The sequence below is a fragment of the Penicillium soppii genome (assembly GCF_028829465.1).
Source record: "Penicillium soppii strain IBT 18220 chromosome Unknown utg000006l, whole genome shotgun sequence".
NCBI lineage: Eukaryota > Fungi > Ascomycota > Eurotiomycetes > Eurotiales > Aspergillaceae > Penicillium > Penicillium soppii.
The window spans coordinates 4227064-4246558 of record NW_026643236.1 but is presented as its reverse complement, the minus strand read 5'-3'; the positions used below and the strand labels follow the sequence as shown (position 1 = coordinate 4246558).

The 19495-nt window shown below is 45.8% G+C and overlaps 5 protein-coding genes across 5 annotated transcripts; 3 read left to right on the top strand and 2 right to left on the bottom strand.

The window, feature by feature from the left end:
* Positions 1 to 560: 560 nt before the first annotated feature.
* Positions 561 to 2353, top strand: N7529_008987 (pyridoxal phosphate-dependent decarboxylase family protein; the record flags this gene model as incomplete). Its single annotated transcript, XM_057244514.1, has 2 exons — positions 561 to 605; positions 689 to 2353. The coding sequence occupies 2 exons, from the start codon at positions 561 to 563 to the stop codon at positions 2351 to 2353; spliced, it is 1710 nt and encodes a 569-aa protein (XP_057096052.1).
* Positions 2354 to 2745: 392 nt separating this feature from the next.
* N7529_008986 (putative DNA ligase I) lies at positions 2746 to 5226 on the bottom strand (the record flags this gene model as incomplete). Its single annotated transcript, XM_057244513.1, has 1 exon — positions 2746 to 5226. The coding sequence occupies one exon, from the start codon at positions 5224 to 5226 to the stop codon at positions 2746 to 2748; it is 2481 nt and encodes an 826-aa protein (XP_057096051.1).
* A 119-nt stretch (positions 5227 to 5345) lies between these two features.
* Positions 5346 to 8028, top strand: N7529_008985 (RINT-1 family protein; the record flags this gene model as incomplete). The annotated part of the gene is made up of 5 exons (XM_057244512.1): positions 5346 to 5492; positions 5557 to 5804; positions 5856 to 6161; positions 6218 to 6362; positions 6421 to 8028. 5 exons carry the CDS (start codon positions 5346 to 5348, stop codon positions 8026 to 8028), a joined length of 2454 nt encoding a protein of 817 aa, XP_057096050.1.
* A 1260-nt stretch (positions 8029 to 9288) lies between these two features.
* On the bottom strand, positions 9289 to 10505 carry N7529_008984 (uncharacterized protein; the record flags this gene model as incomplete). Its single annotated transcript, XM_057244511.1, has 2 exons — positions 9289 to 10296; positions 10446 to 10505. 2 exons carry the CDS (start codon positions 10503 to 10505, stop codon positions 9289 to 9291), a joined length of 1068 nt encoding a protein of 355 aa, XP_057096049.1.
* Positions 10506 to 12213: 1708 nt separating this feature from the next.
* Positions 12214 to 14738, top strand: N7529_008983 (zinc metalloproteinase family protein; the record flags this gene model as incomplete). The annotated part of the gene is made up of 4 exons (XM_057244510.1): positions 12214 to 12492; positions 12548 to 12643; positions 12720 to 14587; positions 14642 to 14738. The coding sequence occupies 4 exons, from the start codon at positions 12214 to 12216 to the stop codon at positions 14736 to 14738; spliced, it is 2340 nt and encodes a 779-aa protein (XP_057096048.1).
* Positions 14739 to 19495: the final 4757 nt, after the last annotated feature.

Below are 19495 nucleotides of genomic sequence, written 5' to 3'. Positions count from 1 at the left end.
ACACATGTACTTATTATCAAACAAAAAGCGTGGTCATATAGTTGGTGATGTCTCATTTATTGCTTTTACACAATACTAGAAGTTCCCGTAGACCATTGCCTACTTGCCCATCATTTGTAATATTATGATATGTTAGGAAACATGAGACAAGTTGGAGGTAATGTGATGTATCAAATATAATATCAAACGGGGACTAGAGACCTCTGGCAGTCCGGGTTCCTGCAGATCTCGCCCAAATCTTAATTATCATACTACCACCCAAGTCAGTATGTGTATCATCTTGACTATATTTTGCGCCTCTACAATATATAACTCAATTATCCTATAATTGGGAATATGCACTTGACTCAAAAATGAGTATAGATAATCAACTCGTGAAACTCCCAAAGATAGCCGCATGATGTCAGGTTTTGCGGCATTGTCGCCATCTCCGAGATCGCCGCATAGGGAACTTTTTTTTGCCCGCCTTCAACTTCCGCCCATTTTCTTTCCTTTTCCATCTGATTTCTTCCGGCATTGCTCTTGTTGCTTACACTTTCATTTCTGGAGCATCTACACCAATGTCTGACACTGCGCAATCTGGCCGCGCTGAAGAAGTGCAAAGCGTAAGTCAAAGTCATTGTGATTTGCACCTCGCCATTGTGTTTTCTTTTAGAGGTTTTGATACTAATTTCAATGGCTCGTTTAGCTTCTGAAAGCAGTTGAGGGCCTGCTTATTCCTTTCATTCGGTCCGCGGACCAGGATACCTCCGTATCCTCTTCAAAGAAGAACGGCGCAAACGGCGCAAACGGAATCAACGGGGCCAACGGACACACTGGATTAGTGGGGAGCTCACTTGTAGACTACAAGAAGCCTGAAGAACTCAAGGAGATTCTCCAACTAGAGATACCCGAGAAGGGCACAAAACAGGAAGGCCTCATTCAGGTTCTACAGAAGGTCCTGAAGTACTCGGTCAACACCTGGCACCAGGGTTTTTTGGACAAGCTTTACGCCTCAACTAATGCCCCTGGTGTAGCTGCAGAACTCATCCTTGCTACCTTGAACACCAATGTTCATGTTTATCAGGTGTCACCCGCCTTAACAGTAATTGAGAAATATACTGGTCAGCGGTTGGCAAACCTCTTCGGTTTGGACGGTCCCCGGGCTGGAGGAATCTCTGTGCAAGGAGGGTCTGCTTCGAACACTACCTCCGTCGTCATTGCGCGCAACAATCTGTACCCGAATACCAAGACGGATGGTAATGGAGGATATAAGTTTGTACTTTTCACCAGTGCTCATGGTCACTACAGCGTTGAAAAGGCAGCCCAAATGCTTGGATTCGGTAGCAATGCCGTATGGCCTGTTCCTATTGACAATGTAGGCTGCATGATTCCAGCCGAGCTCGAGAAGTTAGTTCAGAGAGCCCAAAACGAAGGCCGGACACCGTTCTATGTCAACGCAACCGCTGGTACAACCGTTATGGGCTCTTTCGATCCCTTTAATGAGATTGCAGCAATTTGCCAGAAATACAACCTTTGGTTCCACATTGATGGATCGTGGGGTGGCTCGTTTGTCTTCTCTCAGAACCAAAAGCATAAATTGGCCGGTGCAGAGAAGGCAAATAGTATCGCCATCAATCCACACAAGATGCTTGGTGTTCCTGTGACATGCTCATATCTGCTTGCAGCAGACATGCGTCAGTTCCACAAGGCCAACACCCTTCCAGCCGGATACCTATTCCACAACGACGAGCCAGCCACCAATGGTGACGCAGGCGAACAATCCGAGTTGGAAGTGGAATCCCCGGAAGTGTGGGACCTGGCAGATCTCACTCTTCAGTGCGGTCGACGCGCAGATTCCCTGAAGTTGTTCTTGGGATGGACATACTACGGAAACGAAGGCTATCAACAGCAGATTGACTCGGCATGCGAAATTGCTGCACACCTGGCCAACACCATCGACCAACATCCCGACTTCGTTCTTATCAGTGAAAACCCACCTCCATGCCTGCAGGTGTGCTTCTACTATGCTCCAGGCAAGGAGTTTGTGTACCCACGCGGTGTTGTTTCGAACGAGGCTCAACGCGCAAAGAACAATAGCAAGGTCACTGAGCAGGTGACACATGCAATTGTGCCCAAGGGCTTCATGGTGGACTTCGCGCCTCCTAGCGGAGACGATAATGCGGTTGGGAATGGGAAATTCTTCCGGTGTGTAGTCAACGTCCAGACGACCAAAGAGACCGTCGATTCCCTTGTCCACGCCATTGAAGAGGTGGGCCCTGGCATTGTTGAGGGTTTGAAGGGAAACAACTCGGTCCTCCCGCAAAAGAGGCTAGGTGAACATGGACATGGGCCTGTTGTTCATCATGTTTGAGGGCGAATGACCCATGATAACATTGCACATAGACTTTTTCAGATATGAGAGATGGAAATCCAGGTATATAAATAGGAGACAGAGTATGAATAGAAACGATTCATAAACTTCCGGAGTCAGATACACAAATACATCGAGCTGTTCCCTCGGTACATTGATGTCAAAATCTTCTGGGGAAACTTGGTCTCATATCATATGATTACAAGAACCTTGGAACCTGCTTTGATTATTTCCAAAAGGAAATCGTAGCTTATAGAACAATCTGGGCCGTGAGAACTAATATAGGCGGGATAACATGCTGGTGTCCAGGGATAAAATGTATTGATGATCCAATATCATGCAGTGGCACTCCAGGGCTGCACTGTTTTTGCACACTAGTAAATGGCACATCGTTACTGTTCATCTTGTTCATCTTCTTCAGCCTTCCCATCCTCAAGACTAGTGCGTTCCATCTGTTTCCGCCATAGTAGCGCTAAATAATCAGATGTTGTAGCCTCATCGATTGACTTGTCCTCGCGGACCTTCAAAAAGCGCGGAAATCGCAGACTCAACCCGCGCTCCTCACTGACCAACCCAATGGCAGCTGGGTACGTCGGGCTGAGTGTGATGTCTGCAAAGGCCATTTCCCACACTTCCTGCGGTTCAAACCACACATCCGGCGAGCCGTTGTATTCCACATAACTAGGCCGCGAGATCACGTTTGTGCTACCTTCCGCGTACTTGTCTTTATTGCCCTGGTAGAATTTGTCTGTGAAGCCAGACATGCATTTTGTGACAGCTTCTAGACTTCCAGTTTCTGGATTTCGGACTGCTAGAAGAATTGGTGACCACCATTTAGCTTTGCGGCCTTGGCCGTGCCAACCAGCTACCGGGATTAGGTCGAGGGTTTCTGAAGATGCGTTGTAGTCTTTCTTTACTTTGAGCCAGGATTCGAGGCGCTTATCGGGTTCGTAGGTTGAAAGGAGCGCCTTACGTCGAGTGGCCTTTTCTTTTGGTTTCGTATTATTCTTTTCGCAAGTTACTTGAACGGATGGCCCGTCTGGTTCGTCGAGGCCATTGTTTTGTTGGATATCAAATTTGGCCTCATTGTCGAGCACTTTCACCATTATGCCTTCGCATTTAACATCCGTGGCGGACTTGAAAAATTCAAGCACATGTTCAGAATCAGTTGATGTTGCATCCATACTCTTTACCCAGGTAAAGTGCTTGGAAATCTCCACAAATAGACTCCGGAGTAGCTCGCGGCGTTCTCGAAAAGGTCGGTCTAGTAGAGGTTCACCATTGAGATACATAAGATCAAACGCGAAAAGACACACGTTGACTTTGATCTCTCCAATTTCCACATTTTTCTTTGCACGATTTGTCAAAACTTGAAAAGGCTGCAAGTCGCCAGTCTCCCGATCCACGGCAACCACTTCGCCTTCCAATATAAAACTGGACACACCTTCTCCTCGAATCTGTGGGACAAGAGATACAAGATCTGGATACTTATCCGTCATGAGTTCAAGATGACGTGAGAAAATAGAGACTTTCCCTTGCTGATCACAGTGAACTTGTGCACGTTGCCCGTCGTATTTGTATTCACAGCTGAAGGCCCTTCCTTGGAGCTTCGTCAACATATCAGACAGATCACGCGTGATGCTACCCAGCATCGGCCTCAATGGAATGTGCATAGACAGACCGCACCTAACCAAAATCTCTGCAGTAGGCCCAATCTCCAACAAGCAAGGGACCAAATCATTGTAGTCCGGATGTCGAGCATAAGACGCCTTGACAATTTCTTCCGCATTGCTGTAAATCTCGGCAAGCTCATCCTTTTTCAGACGGGCTAATTCGTGCCGCGGTCGGACTTCAAAATCCGCCCCTATCGGTTTAGAATAGAGAACAGCTCGTGCAAGGGCAATGAGCATCGTCGTCTTCACCGCGCCAATTCGTAGGTTCTGGACCAACGTACGAACAATATAACGACTCTCCTCAGCGCCTCGCGCATCCTGCAGGAGCTTTTCGACAATTCTCTGCTTGGTCTCCTGGCTGCCAGTTCCTTTGCTTGTGGCAATCTTTGTTAGTGACTGGAAGACGCCTTTGATCCTTAATGGTTTCGGCTTGACTAATGTGAAGGACTGCCGTTTTTTGGCCTCAAAAGCAACGTCTCCTGCATCACCGTGTTTATCGTAAAGTGTTTTGAGACCTGAGTTATCAAGGCCGTAAATCTTTTTCAGTGCCTTCGAAATGGAGGAACCCCCTAGGCCTAGCTCGAGCTCATCGTATGGTGGCGATATCGAATTGGTTGCTAGCCATACGGCAGGCAGGACACTTGAAGGATCTCCTTCAATTAATATTCGAAGGAAATTAACTAGCGTATCGACAATTTTGATTCGACTCGTTGTTGCATTTGCGAGAACAAATGCTCTCGTTAACAAAGCGTAAGAAGCATCTCCGCCTTGGGTCATCCAATGCGACCGCAATTCTGCTGCCCATTGAGTTGCATCAAAAGTCAAGGGGCTCTGGTCCAAAGGAATCGCAAGGGATATTGTATCCTCTGTGCCAGCTGATGATTGTAGCGATAGAGTATTCTTCGAGGCCACTGGAGCTACCGATGGTGGAATGGACGGTATTGGTATAGATGGAGCTACATTGCTCTGCGAGTCTGCTGCTGTGGCTTCTGTGGGGGAATTGTCATTTTCTTGTCCGTTCCACTCAGCTTGTAGCTTGCGCGCAAAAGCTTCATCTGAGAGTGTTTGCTCAGTGACGTCGGGCTCTCTTGAACTGAATCGTTCAGTGGCTTGTCCTTGAAAAAAAGATTTAATACTGCGTGTCGGTTGTTTTGACGAGTCGGGACCATTTGTCTTTCGCTTTTTAGCTGGACTAGACATTATTCAAGGTGTGATAGTGTGCAAGATCACATTGCCACCGCGGAAGACGTCAGTCCAAAAGGCGGAGATCAACATTCGCGACACCTTGCGCTTCCGCAATAACGCATCCTTCTCCAACAATGGCACCTCTCACACTTTTATCTTCGCATGAGCGGACCCGAGTGGAAGATTATTTAAATGACAAGATTCAGGTTTCTGCCGATCTTGAGAGCCTGGATTCACTGCTATCCAGCCTTCGTGCGCAACAGGAGCTTCAGCGGAAACAGGTACTGCCCCACGCAACCCCGGTTTTGCCTCACCAAATACTGATCCAAACTCTCACACGACCAGCTAGCTGAAGCCGGGGAAGCACTCTCGAATGCGACAAAAGCCTCTAATGATCACGCCGAAGCCACTCGAAGGCAAGCGGAGGCTTTCACCGCGGAGCAAGATGACATCGACCGACGACTGAAAGCCATCACGCAATCTGAAACCAGTGATCAAGCGGCTAAGAGCCTTGAAAATAGTATGGAGAAGCTTCAGCGGCTTGAAATATCCAAGGGATATGTGGAGCTGCTCAACCAAGCTGAAGAATTGAGGTGTGTCACAATTGCCAAAATGCGGACTTAAGCACTGAGACACAGACACAGCAAAAAAGCACTGAAAATCATTGCTTCCGAACCGCGCGCCGCTATAAAGCCGTATTCTCAGCTACGAAACATCGTCGGGTTGCTCAAAAATGCCCAACCCGCCGCCGAGGGAGCAGCTCCTCATCTTATTAACTATACGGACAAACTGGCTTCAGCGCTGAGACAGGAGATGAAGAAATATTTTGGGGATCGGCTTCAGAGGACATTGGAGGAGTTGAAGTGGCCGTCACGAGAATTGAACGTCACTGATCAGGTTTTGGCTCGGTGGAAACAAGATGTCGAGTTGTTGCTTGACCTGCAAACACCGTATGTCCGTTTTAACCGGACCCCGATCCATATTCTGATCTTTTTTTTTGCCCCAGTGAACTCCAGAATCGCGATTCGCTCGCACCCGGCGTAAGCCTTCAACCGCCAGTCTTGTTCCCACTAGAGGTCATGGTGCATCATTTGGATCTACGGTTCCAATATCACTTCAGTGGAGACAAACCGACAAATCGGCTTGACAAGGTAAAATTATGCTCCCTCTTTATTATAAAATTGGCGGTGTTGTCTAACATAGTTCCAGCCTGAATATTTCCTGTCGCATATAATGGACCTCATCAACCAACACAGCGGGTTTTTCATGTCTTATCTGCAGCCCATCTTCGATGAAAGGGCCAAGGTGATTGGACCTAGCCTGGAATGGAACTTTTACAATGCATCACATAGTTTCATTACTGCATTACTTCCTATGTTGACTCAAAAGATCAACGTGTTTCTTCCTCAAATCTCAAATTACCCCCAATTGCTCAGCCATTTCATCCATGAACTGATGAATTTTGACAATGAAATTCGAGACACCTGGAACTATATGCCAGATCCATATGCGCAGGATAATTGGAAGGGCATGACTTGGGACGTGTTAACCAAACAAGGTTGGTATGACCGATGGCTTCAAGTCGAAAAGGACTTTGCATTGGCGCGATACAAAGATATTATCGACACTACAAACAGCGGAGAAATCGATTACGACGGCATGGAGCCTACTGCAACGAAGCCAACCAAGGCTGCAATTCGTGTTAATGATCTTCTCGAAACGATCACAGAGCGCTATCAGCCCCTGTCGTCCTTCAGCCAGAAGCTGCGCTTTCTCATTGATATCCAAATTACAATCTTCGATCAATTTCACGAGCGTCTTCATTCTGCACTAGAGGCCTACCTCGCCAGGACATCGACGCTCGGTCGTACTGTGCAGGGAGCCGACGGACAAGCCAGTGTGGAAGGTGTTGCCGGGCTGGAACGGCTTTGTAGGGTCTTCGGCAGCGCCGAATATCTCGAGAAGAAAATGGAGGATTGGAGCAACGATGTGTTTTTCGTCGAGCTTTGGTCCGAGCTTCAAGATCGCGTGCGACAGAACCAAGACGGTGGGCGAAACGTGGCTGGAACGATGTCTGTCGCGGAGGTAGCATCGCGTACCTCCCCCGCTGTGGCCAACAATGGCACCCACACCGAGACCTCGTCTGATGGTGCCCTCTTTGACGAGACAGCATCCGCGTACCGTCGTCTCCGTCTCCGCTCGGAATCCATCATTACATCCACCCTGTCCTCCAACATTCTTACAGCCTTGAAGTCGTATTCTCGGGTGTCCACTTGGGCAACGTTAGCAACTCCCTCCACCGCAGCCACCGCAGCTCCACTCTCGCCTACTTCAGATCTCGCCCATGCAATGCGTGTTTTGTCCATGCAGCTGTCTTTCCTCTCTCGCGCACTTGGAACCGCCCCCATGCGACGAGTTTCACGGCAGCTTTTATTGTCCATCCAGTCCTATATATGGGATAGCGTGTTGACAAAACACACCTTCTCTGCTAATGGAGCGGCTCAGATTGCCAGTGATGTCGATCATCTCTGCAGCGTGGTAGATTCTGCCCTCGGGGCCTCAAGCTATACGGGATCCTCAATGCAAATAATCAAAAAACTCAGCGAGGGCTTGCGTATTCTTTGTTTGAGTGCGACCGAGGAAGGAGATGTCTCTTCTCAGAACGATGGAACTCTAAGGTTGATGGATGTGGAAAACAGGCTGTTCAGAGATAATGAGAGCGCACGAGGTGTGTTGGCAGAACTGGAGATTGAGACATTGTCAGAGGCTGAGGCTCGATCTGTTCTGGAACGGAGAGTTGAGATCGGGAATTTATAGATATCATATCATGATAATGTCATTTCTTACTTTGCATTGCTCTATCATGATTGATAATAGAATCATGGATATTATATCTAGGGGGACCGAGACTGGTGGCTCTTGAAGGTTGAGGGGGGTTGCACTCTTGGCCACAGCACGCCTTCCCAAAGCAGATGCATCGACACCATCCCCGTGGAAGGAAGCACCCAGTCGGCTTTGCCTCGGGATGACGTAATATTTAGTGGCTCCCCTATCCACGGAAGAGCCTGTTCAAAGTTTTCGTGCCGTGCTTACCTCTACTACGTCTTATGATTGGCTACAAGTCTTTGGATCTGCGACGCGAAAGTGACGCGAAATAACGCGACCAGATTGGGTGACGCGACAATGGGTAAAATGGCATCAATTGGATCCGCGTGGATCAAATATAGATAGTCAGATAGTATTGTAGAGCTGAAATCGAATACCCCGCTCCGGGGCTGTGTATGTGGCGATCTAGGTTCACTTTTATAGGAAGGAGGAATGGTGCTCTGAGATCGTCAAAATTATGATAACAAGAATAACAAAAAAGAGGAAATGGTGAACAAAATCAACGTTCAGAGAGGGCAATAGCACAACCTCGGATGGAAGAAACCCATCAAAGTTGAAACAGAGGTACATTATAAATGTCTGAAAGAGCAACCCTATACATTATGAGAATGAGCCAGGGCTAGAAGCTATGGTCGCATTCTGACAAGGAGATCATTCATGGACAATATACTGAGTATGAACCAAAGACTTCGTCAGGAAAAAAATATGATTGTAGGTTCATTTAGGACCTGTAAGATTGACAACATCTAGACTCACAATCGAAACATTCGAGTCATGCCTTGCAAGCGTTTAGTAAAAGTGGAAGGATCAAAATTTATCATCAAGGCATTATTGGTGAGGGATCATAAACAAGATATGCAACAAGTAATGAAAGATGATATGGGGTACAGTGAGGATACCAATTTGACAGACAAAGACAAAGAAAATGACCAGACAGACGACTGGCGTGATGAATGATAGAAAATTCAAAACCGTCAAAGCAGAACATGACAAAGACAACGCCTGGGGATGCAAGCCGAATGAGGCTCATTCGCAATGAACCATCAATCCGGGTATGACGAGAGCAAATTACATAGGGGATGAACACAGTGTGTACATAAATGGTGATCATGAGGAGTTCGTGAATGAAGTTTAAGAGGGAGATAAAGCATAGATGAACAGAGAAGAGAAGATGAGGAGAAACAAGGGGTTTCAAGGATGCAATTCGCCGCCGAGCTGCAGAGCAAGCCCAATTTCCTTGCCACGGAGCCGGTTGTTGGAAGTGCTTGGAGGAGCCAATGCATCAAAGTTCAATCGCTTCCTGGCATCAGTGTTGACCAGTGGCGTGCGAATCGGATTACCGGGGGTGCGGCTTCCCCAGGCGGGTTGCGCCGGGCTCGGTGTCACGTTCACAAAATCAGCGAAATTGAACTGCTGGTTTGGAGTACTCATGTTGGCGAACATGCCAGCGTTGAAAGTAGGAGTCATGCCTGGCAGCACCGCGTGTTGACTGGGAGGGGTGGAGGGTGGGAAGGCTTGGTTTCCATTGCCCCTTGCAACCCGAGCGGGGGTAGGGGAGTTGGCCAGGTACAAAAGTAAGTCCGCACCGTCCTCATTCGTTTGCGATCGGTTGCCTCGGGAAATGCGCATGTTTTGAGGAGGAGGGGTTCTTGGAGGGGAGGAGCCCACCATTGAGCTCATATTTTGGAAGCTGTGAAGTGGAAGATCGGGATCAATCTCTTCAGACGGCCTGCCGTACACAGGAGACGAGAGTTCTGGGATTGGAGCCTCAGACATAAAGGGTGCCTGAGTGCGTCGGTTTGAAGGGTGTCGACTCATGCCAGGAGAGGATTCTGGTAGCCGATAAGAACTCTTCCATGAGGTCCGGGGGGCCTTGGCAGGACGTTCAGAATCCGAATCAGACCGAAGGCGCTTTCGACTGGCAGAGAGCATTGGCTGCATGACTCGAGAGTCGAATGTGGCTGCATGTTTGTTGCGAGCGGATCGAGGTAATTCCTTGGAGTAGGTGGAGGCTTGGAGGGGAGGGGAGGTGAAGGGAGTCTCGCAGCGGCTGCGTGAGAACTCAGATGAGGAATCGGATGGCTTGTCGATGTCAAGGATGGGCCTGCCATCACGCTGGTTCGGGTTCAGGCCATGCAGTCGACCGTGCTGGTACTTGAGTTTGGCAAGACCCAATCGATCTTGCAGGCTGAGAGAAACCTGTTGGAAGGGGAGTCCAGAGTCAGCTCACTCTACCAGTAAAAAAAACCCCCACTGGAAATATTTCGAAGCAGTCATAACAACCATACAAGACTTGGCCTCAAATTCCATCTCGAGGGTTCAATCTCGATTTTCTTCAGTTCTCTTACCTGGGCAATGTCGATCTTGCGGATAGTTTTTTCTGCCGACCCCGGCTGTGATAAAATCATTCTGATAAAATCCTGTTCAAACGGAAAAAGGAAGTAATTGACTTGAAAGTATGTTTCGAATGTGAAGTTGAGGGTGAGGGTGAGCAAGGGTGAGATGGAAGGGTGAGAGACCAATTGACGATCGAAATCCGCCCTGGAGCCGAACACGATCTGGAGAAGGAAGTACACTTGAACCAATTAGGAATTTTGAGCAAACGTCAAAGAATTTAGATTTTCTATGTGTCTAAAGAGCTGAAATCGAATATCAAACGCTCTGCTTTTCTTTTCTTTTTTTTCAAACAAAAACGGTCCCCCCATATCTTGTTCTCTCGCGCAAATCTCATTGATTCATTTCTGCAGTGAATGTACATATAGAATTGATTTTTCGCGTACTCCTACATTGTGAACATTTAAACCCTATTTACTTGTATGTTTTGATATGTTTGAAGCTTACTTGGGGTTAGATAATTTACTCTTCTGAAAGGCGCTAAACATCAAAATTTGACATCTGTCTACACTATGCTTCCCAGCCTCTTCGTTCTTTATTATTGTATAGTCGATCTGATTCTTGGCTCTATCCTCCTAGCTGTCACTTATAGTTTAATTCAAATAGCGTGGATAGCTGAACCCCTTTCTAAGCAATATGTTTTCTTTTTGCAGAATTCGGGATCTCCATAGAAACAATCAGACATGCAGCATTCCGATCCACTTACACCGAGAGTCGTTAGATCACATCTCACATGGGGAATGTGCAATGTGCAATTTTTGCTGTGTGTGTTATGCTAGCCTTGACCGAAAACAACGGTTTGGATACCTTATTAATTTGTAAATGTCTCAAATTTGTAGATGGCTGTTTTGTCGATATTGGGGAAAATAGGCGACACATGGAAACCCACATCCGATGTCCACACCGGGGCTTTTCTTTTGGTGATCAGTAAGAATTTAATTGACATTTGAACCAGCGTACCTGGACATCATGCAGCCATGCAGGCCTGATAAGAAGCAAGTTTCAAGATTTTGATATCGTTGCCTATGGATGTACCAGGTACATATGTCGAAACGTGTCCATGCGGGTAATGATGAGAATGAGCCACCTACGTAGTTATGCGAAAATCGGCAAATCTCTCCTAGCGATATGAAAATGTAGCATAGCAGGGAATTCATAAAAATTCAATTATAGTTAGTATATCCATTATAGTGTATGTAAATTCCAAAAGCCTTCTGCTATATTCCGTAGTTCAATCAATCTATACCTATAATGTATAACTACATGTATGTATTAAACTTGTACATACATGGTGGTATAACGCTTGATTCGATATGTACCTAGGTACTAGCACTTAGATCTAAGCTAAAGAAGAACTAAATCAACTAGGATCCACCGGTGAAACATTACGACTCTTAGGCTTTTTGTTAGGGCGTTGATATCCCAAATGTCTCTCTTACTGGGGGTACGTAATACTAGAAGAATTTCTAAGTATAGCTCTCGATATTTTTTTCTTCCTTTCGAGATCAAGCGGTTACCGATTTCCACCCCTTTAATCTCCAATTATTGGATTATCTGGCTGCTCCAATCCTATTGACATTGAATGATTATCTTGCCTGGTTGTCCCTTTCCCCTGGAAAACTCGTGGCGGGGCGACTCAACCGCAAACGGTCGCGTATCTCGCCCCCCCGTTCCTGACAATTGACCCAGAAGGGAGAATCTTCTCTCTTACTCTCACCAGCCATGTCGTTCCTCACATTCAAAGAGCTACGACGCCGTTCAAAGGCCACTTTTCAGAAAACCCCATCGCATAGCGTGGAAGAGGTCGCCGGAAAGTCATCCTCCACGATCGACACTTCCTCCCACAGCTCCATCACTCCACCGTCATCGATCAAGCCGACCCTCTCAACTCCCAGTCTTCCAGCTCTCAACGAGTCTGAGACCACTAGCGCAACAAGCACTCCAATTGCGCTCCAGCGACCGGGCCCATTTGTCGCCAATCCTCAACGAAACAGCGTCATTGTACGTGTCCATACCCTAATTGCCTGGGAATAATCACTGATCATTGGGGATACAGGGCAGTAGTGCATCGTCAGTTAATGGCGTGTACCGGTCACAGGCGCCCGTCTCGCCGTACGCCCCGCGAATTGTGTCCGTATCTGATAATTCATGGGTATGTGCCACCATGGCAGGCTTGGAGGAACATGGGTTCTTTTAGGCATAATGACAACGTTCTAATAGAATTGCAGGTCAATCAGAAGGTTCTACTCGTCTACGGCCAGATCGGCGACCCTCGACAACATCCGCTGGACGGAAATGTCACCGTTTACCACCACCAAGATAATTTCCCGTCGCTCGGCTGGCCCGTCACGGCGTCGCATTTCAAAGCCCTTGTTCATCTAGTTCCCGGTCCTAATCGCCTCCGTTTTGACTTCGTTTCACCTAAACTGTCCACCGGCAGCACCCACCCGGCTATTCACTCGGCATGGATCTGCATCAACTACCTCCCTCTGGTCAACACCCCGCCTTTACAATTGGTCGTGTTGCTCGGGAAAGATTCAGATGGCACATACGACGCAGTGCCAGAGAGAGCGGAACGCGAGGGAAATGATCTCCAAACAGCGATCCGAAAGTATCGAATGGCAGCTTACCTTTGGCAAGCCTTTACTGGTGAACAAATGTTCCGGAACAACTTCGGGCGGCGATGTTTCAGATTCGAAGAAGAATGGCAGTCTGGTAGCTTGAGCCGACGCGATTTGACTCAGGCTCAGATGCGCAACGAGGCCAAGATTCATGTTGTTCGCTCCGAGAAGACAGTAGCCGAACTTCGGGATCTCAATATCGCCCAGCAAAATGAAAAGGCTGAAAAGAAAGATGAGCTGTTTAACATTGCTAAGGAAGCTGTGCGAAACCATTTCCAACCTCAGCCCGGCCAAAAGCAATACGTCTCAGTCCTCTTACTCGATTCTCATTGGGACACTGAATCCCAAATGATTACGGGACATGCAGCCTTAGGATCTGCCGATGACGATATTAAGATGGCGATTTTTGGGTCTCACTGTCTCCAGAGCTACCCGTCCTGTCTGGAGGAAGTTGTGGATGCTTTCACGGACTGCACTCGAACGGACATGAACTATGTTGCCAATGACTGTGGCGAGGCAGGTTCCAACTGGGAGGCGGCAAATCTAGGCATCGGTGCTCACCTACATGAAGTTGGCCATCTGTTCGGATGCCCTCATCAGGAATCCGGGGTTATGCTTCGCGACTATGTCCAGCTGAACAGAACATTCCTGACCAGAGAGCCGTTCTCCACGCGCACCAAGGCCCAGGGCTTGAAAGTCTGCTTATCGAACGATGAGTGTGGCTGGCACCGCCTGGATGCGCTACGATTTCGATTTCATCCTAGTTTCAAACTTCCAAGTGATCCCTCTCCCAATTCAGATGACAGCGTCCAGGTGTGGCCAGTAGAGAGTGGAAAGATACTGTTCACTGCTTCATCTGGAATTGCATTCATGGAACTGTACGCCGAAGGTGATACTTTCTGCCACAAATTCATCGAGTACCTGAACACCGAATCAAGCCCCAACGGGCTTCCGCGACAAGTCACCGTGACTGAGAATGAGCTCCGTCAGCGTGTGTATGGTACTGAAAAGGAAAAAAAGAAGAATATCAAATTGGTAGTTTTTTCTGGCTCATTGGGCAGCTATACCGTTGAGAATATCGGCGACCTGAAGTCTAAGAACTCACTTGTCAAGTTGCCCAAAAGTCAATCTGGATTCAAAAGCGGCAGACTTGGCCATTCAGCAATGGAGGGCAGTGAGCCCGAACAGCTGTTGCTGGAATGTGCCTTCATCAAAACAAAGCTCTTGACATCGATCAAAGTCTACCATGGCTATGCCTTGGATGGTCTAGAGTTTTGTTACGAGGATGCGACCAGTCAGCTGTTCGGCAAGCGGGGAGGAAAGCCTGGAGGAGATGAATTTGTTCTCGACACCCGACGTGGTGAAATTCTGCTTGGGTTCTATGTCCGGGCTGGTCAATGGATTGATGGCATTGAGATCCTCACAAGCTTGGGAAGGAAATCAGGGATCTATGGAAACGCCCTTGGTGGCTCTGGGTAAGGATCGGCGATTTATTCTAATTATGAAGTATGCTAACCATTGGGAAACAGTCACACTTTGATTCCACCTTTGGGCTACAAAATTGCTGGAATTGCCGGCTCATCTGCTTCATGGGTTGATGGTTTCTCATTGATCATCCAGCACTGAAGCATCTTCGCATTTCATTCTCTACCAACAGTCAGTCCCATTAAACGCATCCAGCCCTTGGGACTCGTCATCTTCTATTTCATCTCGCAATGCCACCCGAACATCAGTTCAATTATATGGCTTAGTTGAACCTCGGACAATCTTGAGACGTCTGATTTTCAGCCTCACGCGCCGGAAGGCCACTGGGTCTTCCATATTCTTGCCTTTTTTTTTTACCCTTTCTTTCCCCCTAATACAGGGATAGGTGAATCCGAGTACAGAACCGGCCCTTGGCCACTGCATACACGTGGTTCTGTCAGGATTTGTCTGTGTCCATATGTTTTTTTCTGTCTAATCTTTTATGTCACATGGTGTCATGGGTGTTATGGGTGTTATGGTTGCATATGTGCATGGTGATTCTCTCTCTCATTGGTCTTAGATCTGGTTGATTGGGTTCCAGAGGCATCATGGATAACACTAAAGTGCGTAATCATTTGGCATGTCGATGGCCACGCCATTTGGGGGCCATCTTGTAAAGAAGACATTCTCATTGATTGCAGGGTTCATAGAGAGGTAATATCATCGAGTGACTGTTGGTATTCATGAGTGGTGATCAAAGTAAACGAATTCGTATCTGGCCATGATGATAGTGATGAAGGTAATGTACCCAGATCGCTACCTACGCACATACATATGCATGTACTAGAACAACAAGCAAGTGTATGACGAGAGCCGCGAAGCGATGTCAGATCTTCGAATCAAATCGAATAACCGACCTCTTTCGGGCGGATATGAGGAGCAATGCGGACAGACCATCCTCCTTAAGTAGTAGTCAAATTTCCAACTGAAACCACCATCCCGGCTACTCCAGGGCTGCAACATTCTCATGTGTACCAGATACTACTTAGACACTTCTCGCCTTGAGTAATAAAAAATAAATAAAAGAGAAAAATGAAAATAAATAGATCGTACAGGTATAGCCTAGAACATTCCCAATCAATCTGTCCAATTAATGATAATTACGGAAATTTAATTGTTCGCCATAGAACTCTCTGCGACGTACGGAGTAAACGTAGCCCATATCATAGAGTGGGGGGATTGAAATTATATAGTAGTGATCTCATCAATAATACAGTTTGATACTGCACATATCCATGGTGATGATTACGACCGAATCACGGCTCAGAATCGACAACGGCATGTTCCACATGCCGAGCTTTTCTGGGGGAGAGAAGTCTTGGAAGGTCGTCATCGATTATCTTGTACCGTCGAATTTGAATTCGTAGTTTGAATTCGACGGATGCAGCAGCCGGGAGTCAAAAGTTCCAGCTACATTGTAGGATATGCTTTTATAATGCGTTATAGAGAGCTCGTCATAGAACTTCTAAATTTTGCTTTAATGTTGCTTGGATACAACATACGATAATACAATACCTACATATGTACATAGATCCATTTTTGTCGTCATAAATGACAATTTTGGAGAGGATGGGTAGAACATCCGACCAATGAGCGTGAGCATGGAGAAATATCGGCAAACCCATCCATAACACGTTGTACAATATTATATAATTGTGGATAAGATTTACGTGGAGGATATTATTGTAAAGTCTGAGATTCCTAAGAATGCCTAGAGAATCCTTTTTCTGATAATAGCATCATAAGCGATACAAAATAGTATGGTGACATCTCATTCAAAGCTCTATACAATATCATACAATATCCCCGAATAAAGTCAGAGTATGTTCGCCACACTGTTTCCATGATATCAAATACCATTGGTTGTGGATAAGCTTAGACAGTTCCACCGGTTCCGCTTCCCCCCCCTCCCCCCTCCCCCCGCAATTCCTCTAATTCGTGCTTGACTTGGGCAAAGACGGGAGTATGCGCCGTATAGAAATCGGATGATATTCCTGTGGCTGATGCAAAGCTGCGTAAGCTGGTTCAACTCCACAATTCTCAAAGACTGCGGATGCCTGATACCGAGGTGGCAAGACCGTTTTTCGGGCTGACTGGCTAATCGCCTTTAAGCCACAAGGGTCGATGAGTCCCTATCCATATTGATCTTAGTGAGGTACCTACATTGGCCCTATAGTTATTATGCGCATATACAATGATTATATGTGTACATATGTAGGTATCACTCTCATGTACTTAGTGCAGAAACTTAGCCGCTGACATATTCTACGCGCCCTCCAGAATTGTAACTATTAAATAACTACTTATATGTACTTTCCACTACGTTGTACAACATAATCCTAGATGCAAAAGATCGTCGTTGTGAGACATGAAACACTCATCTAAATGGTCACTCTGTTTTCACAATGTGCTCCTCAAACACGAAGATTACAGTACATTATGGCTCAGCGGGCTGATCTGATATACTTGTCAAAGCTCGATCGACCAGTAATCAATGAAAATCTATCTGACTGCTGTTTTCGATCTTGATCAACAGATGACTAAAAAAGACAGGGATATCCAGTCACACCCGATTTCAATTTTCTTTCGTTCTGATGTGGGGTTCCAGTTTTCTTAATCCGACTGGTGGCTAGCGCCACATATTGGCCCTGTCATATCACCAAAAATGTCTGCCATGACGGGGTGGCGTTTATGCTGTGAATAAGCAAAATGGATATCGACCAGTTCGTAGCGACACCTAGGTATTGTAGGTTTGAACTATCGGACGGAGTAGTTAATATATATATTTATACAACGTATTTGTTTATATTCATGATAGAAAACGCCCTACCTACGTAACATTGCATGAGATGATGTAGGTGGAGAAAGGGGTTCCTTTATTTACTGGCGTTTTTTGCGTGATTTGATATTGTTATGAACGAGTCTGTATTTATATCTTGTACTGTCCTATGTATGTATTTACATTCGTCAGTATTTTACTTTTGAAATACAGATTTCATGCCTTAGCTTAATAGCTTAAAATGATAGCTGCACGCTAGATGCCTATACCTATGTACAGAGTACCTAGAATAAATAGAATAAATATATTATTGTCAATATAATTCAAGACATTTTGAATCAGGAGGAACATGTATGAACAGTTCTTGGCATTCTAGGTATATAACTGGTGTATATCTTCTTAACCTTGATTTTTATACATTAGAGGCACTTAATTAGGTATCTAGTTATCAGGACGTATATCTATGACTAGGTAGTATCTAACTTGACACGTTGTTAATCTTAAAAACCTCTCTGGGCGAATATCAAGCTTAGAGCAGAGGCCGAATACTAACTAAATCGCATTTTCACAGTAAGATAGGTGTATATAGTTCAACGTACCTTCTTTGCCTGAGGACAACAATTTACATGCTTTCTTTATATAGTTACAAAGCAGTTACAGGATACACATTCTCGTCGAATCAGTATTGTATGAAGACGTAACATGACTCATGGCACGTGCCCTGCCTGAACATCCGAGCGCCAAGATAGCGTTTTGATTGGCGGAATCTCGTTCCAGTGCAATCAATGTGCTGAGTTTGTTTTTGCCCTGGTATGCGGCTGTTAAATGTTTGTATATTATACCCCAGTATCGTAATTTACGTAAACGGTACCATTACTTTGTCTGTAAATGTTAGTTACATTGTGCATAAAATACTGCAGATTGTGACCGACGCTACTAGGATCACGGTGATTTGACTCCCTAGTCTACATAGCTTGTTCAGACGATCGTATGCTCTTCAACCTCCTAAAGCTTACCTATAATTGTTATATACTATAGTTATACGTTGTCAAATGTATAACTAACATTGTATAGGTATCTTAGACCAAAAATGATGTCATCCTAATTGCTATCATGGATCCAATTGATTTGATTGACACATTCTCGGGCCCAGCCAATCCATTCCAACCGAAGGAACTTATGAACATTAGTTCGGGCATAGATTGATTTACCTCGGTAGCCAGTATGATCAATCTATCACGCCACAGTCTCCTAGCATTGTATGACGAATTCGGTTAAAGTTTCAGTATTCTTCGTGGCTAAGTGAGTTGTACCTCTAGTATGAGGTCAGGTCATAAACTTTGTGGCTGTGAAGTTGTGCTCTACCCTCTTTGATGGTATGTACTTAAATATTGAATAGCTGTTAGTCAGTGGTATAGGTGGTAATCGAGTTCAGTCATACATAACTATAAAGAAATTGTAGTATATCTAAGTATATGATTGACAATTGTAGCTTCGATTGAGTAGAGAGGAGAAAAAACATTATCCGGCCAACGTTGATTTGCGGCAACACAATGAAAATGTTTGCATTTCGTAAGACATCTCCTACCGTGTACCCGTGGACGCTGTAGCCCCATAGAGGTCTCTAATCCATGGATCAAGGCTACATATATCACCTGTTTACACTGTCACACGCTATAATTGGTCCTGTAATCGATTAAATAAAAGGTACGAGAACTTCTTTTTCAGAGGCAAAACCATTGTTCGGTATCTACCTACGTAACCATATCACTACCCAGACGTTGTTATAATGTACGGAGTACATATGTAGGTACGTAGAATAGTTCACTAGTTAGCTCGAAACGTGGCGAAAGAAGCATGGCGAAAGAACCTTAGGATATCATACGTAATGACAGTATATATAACGTATATTGTATACATACATATGTACAATATAATATAGTAGTTAATCTAGCTAGTTAGACAGAACGTAGATACAAATAGTGAGATGATTGACAGAATTTAGTAATTTACTAGTTATACATGACTACGTAACTACATGTAACCTAGTTAGCTATCAGTTTCTATTTTCGAGTTGATG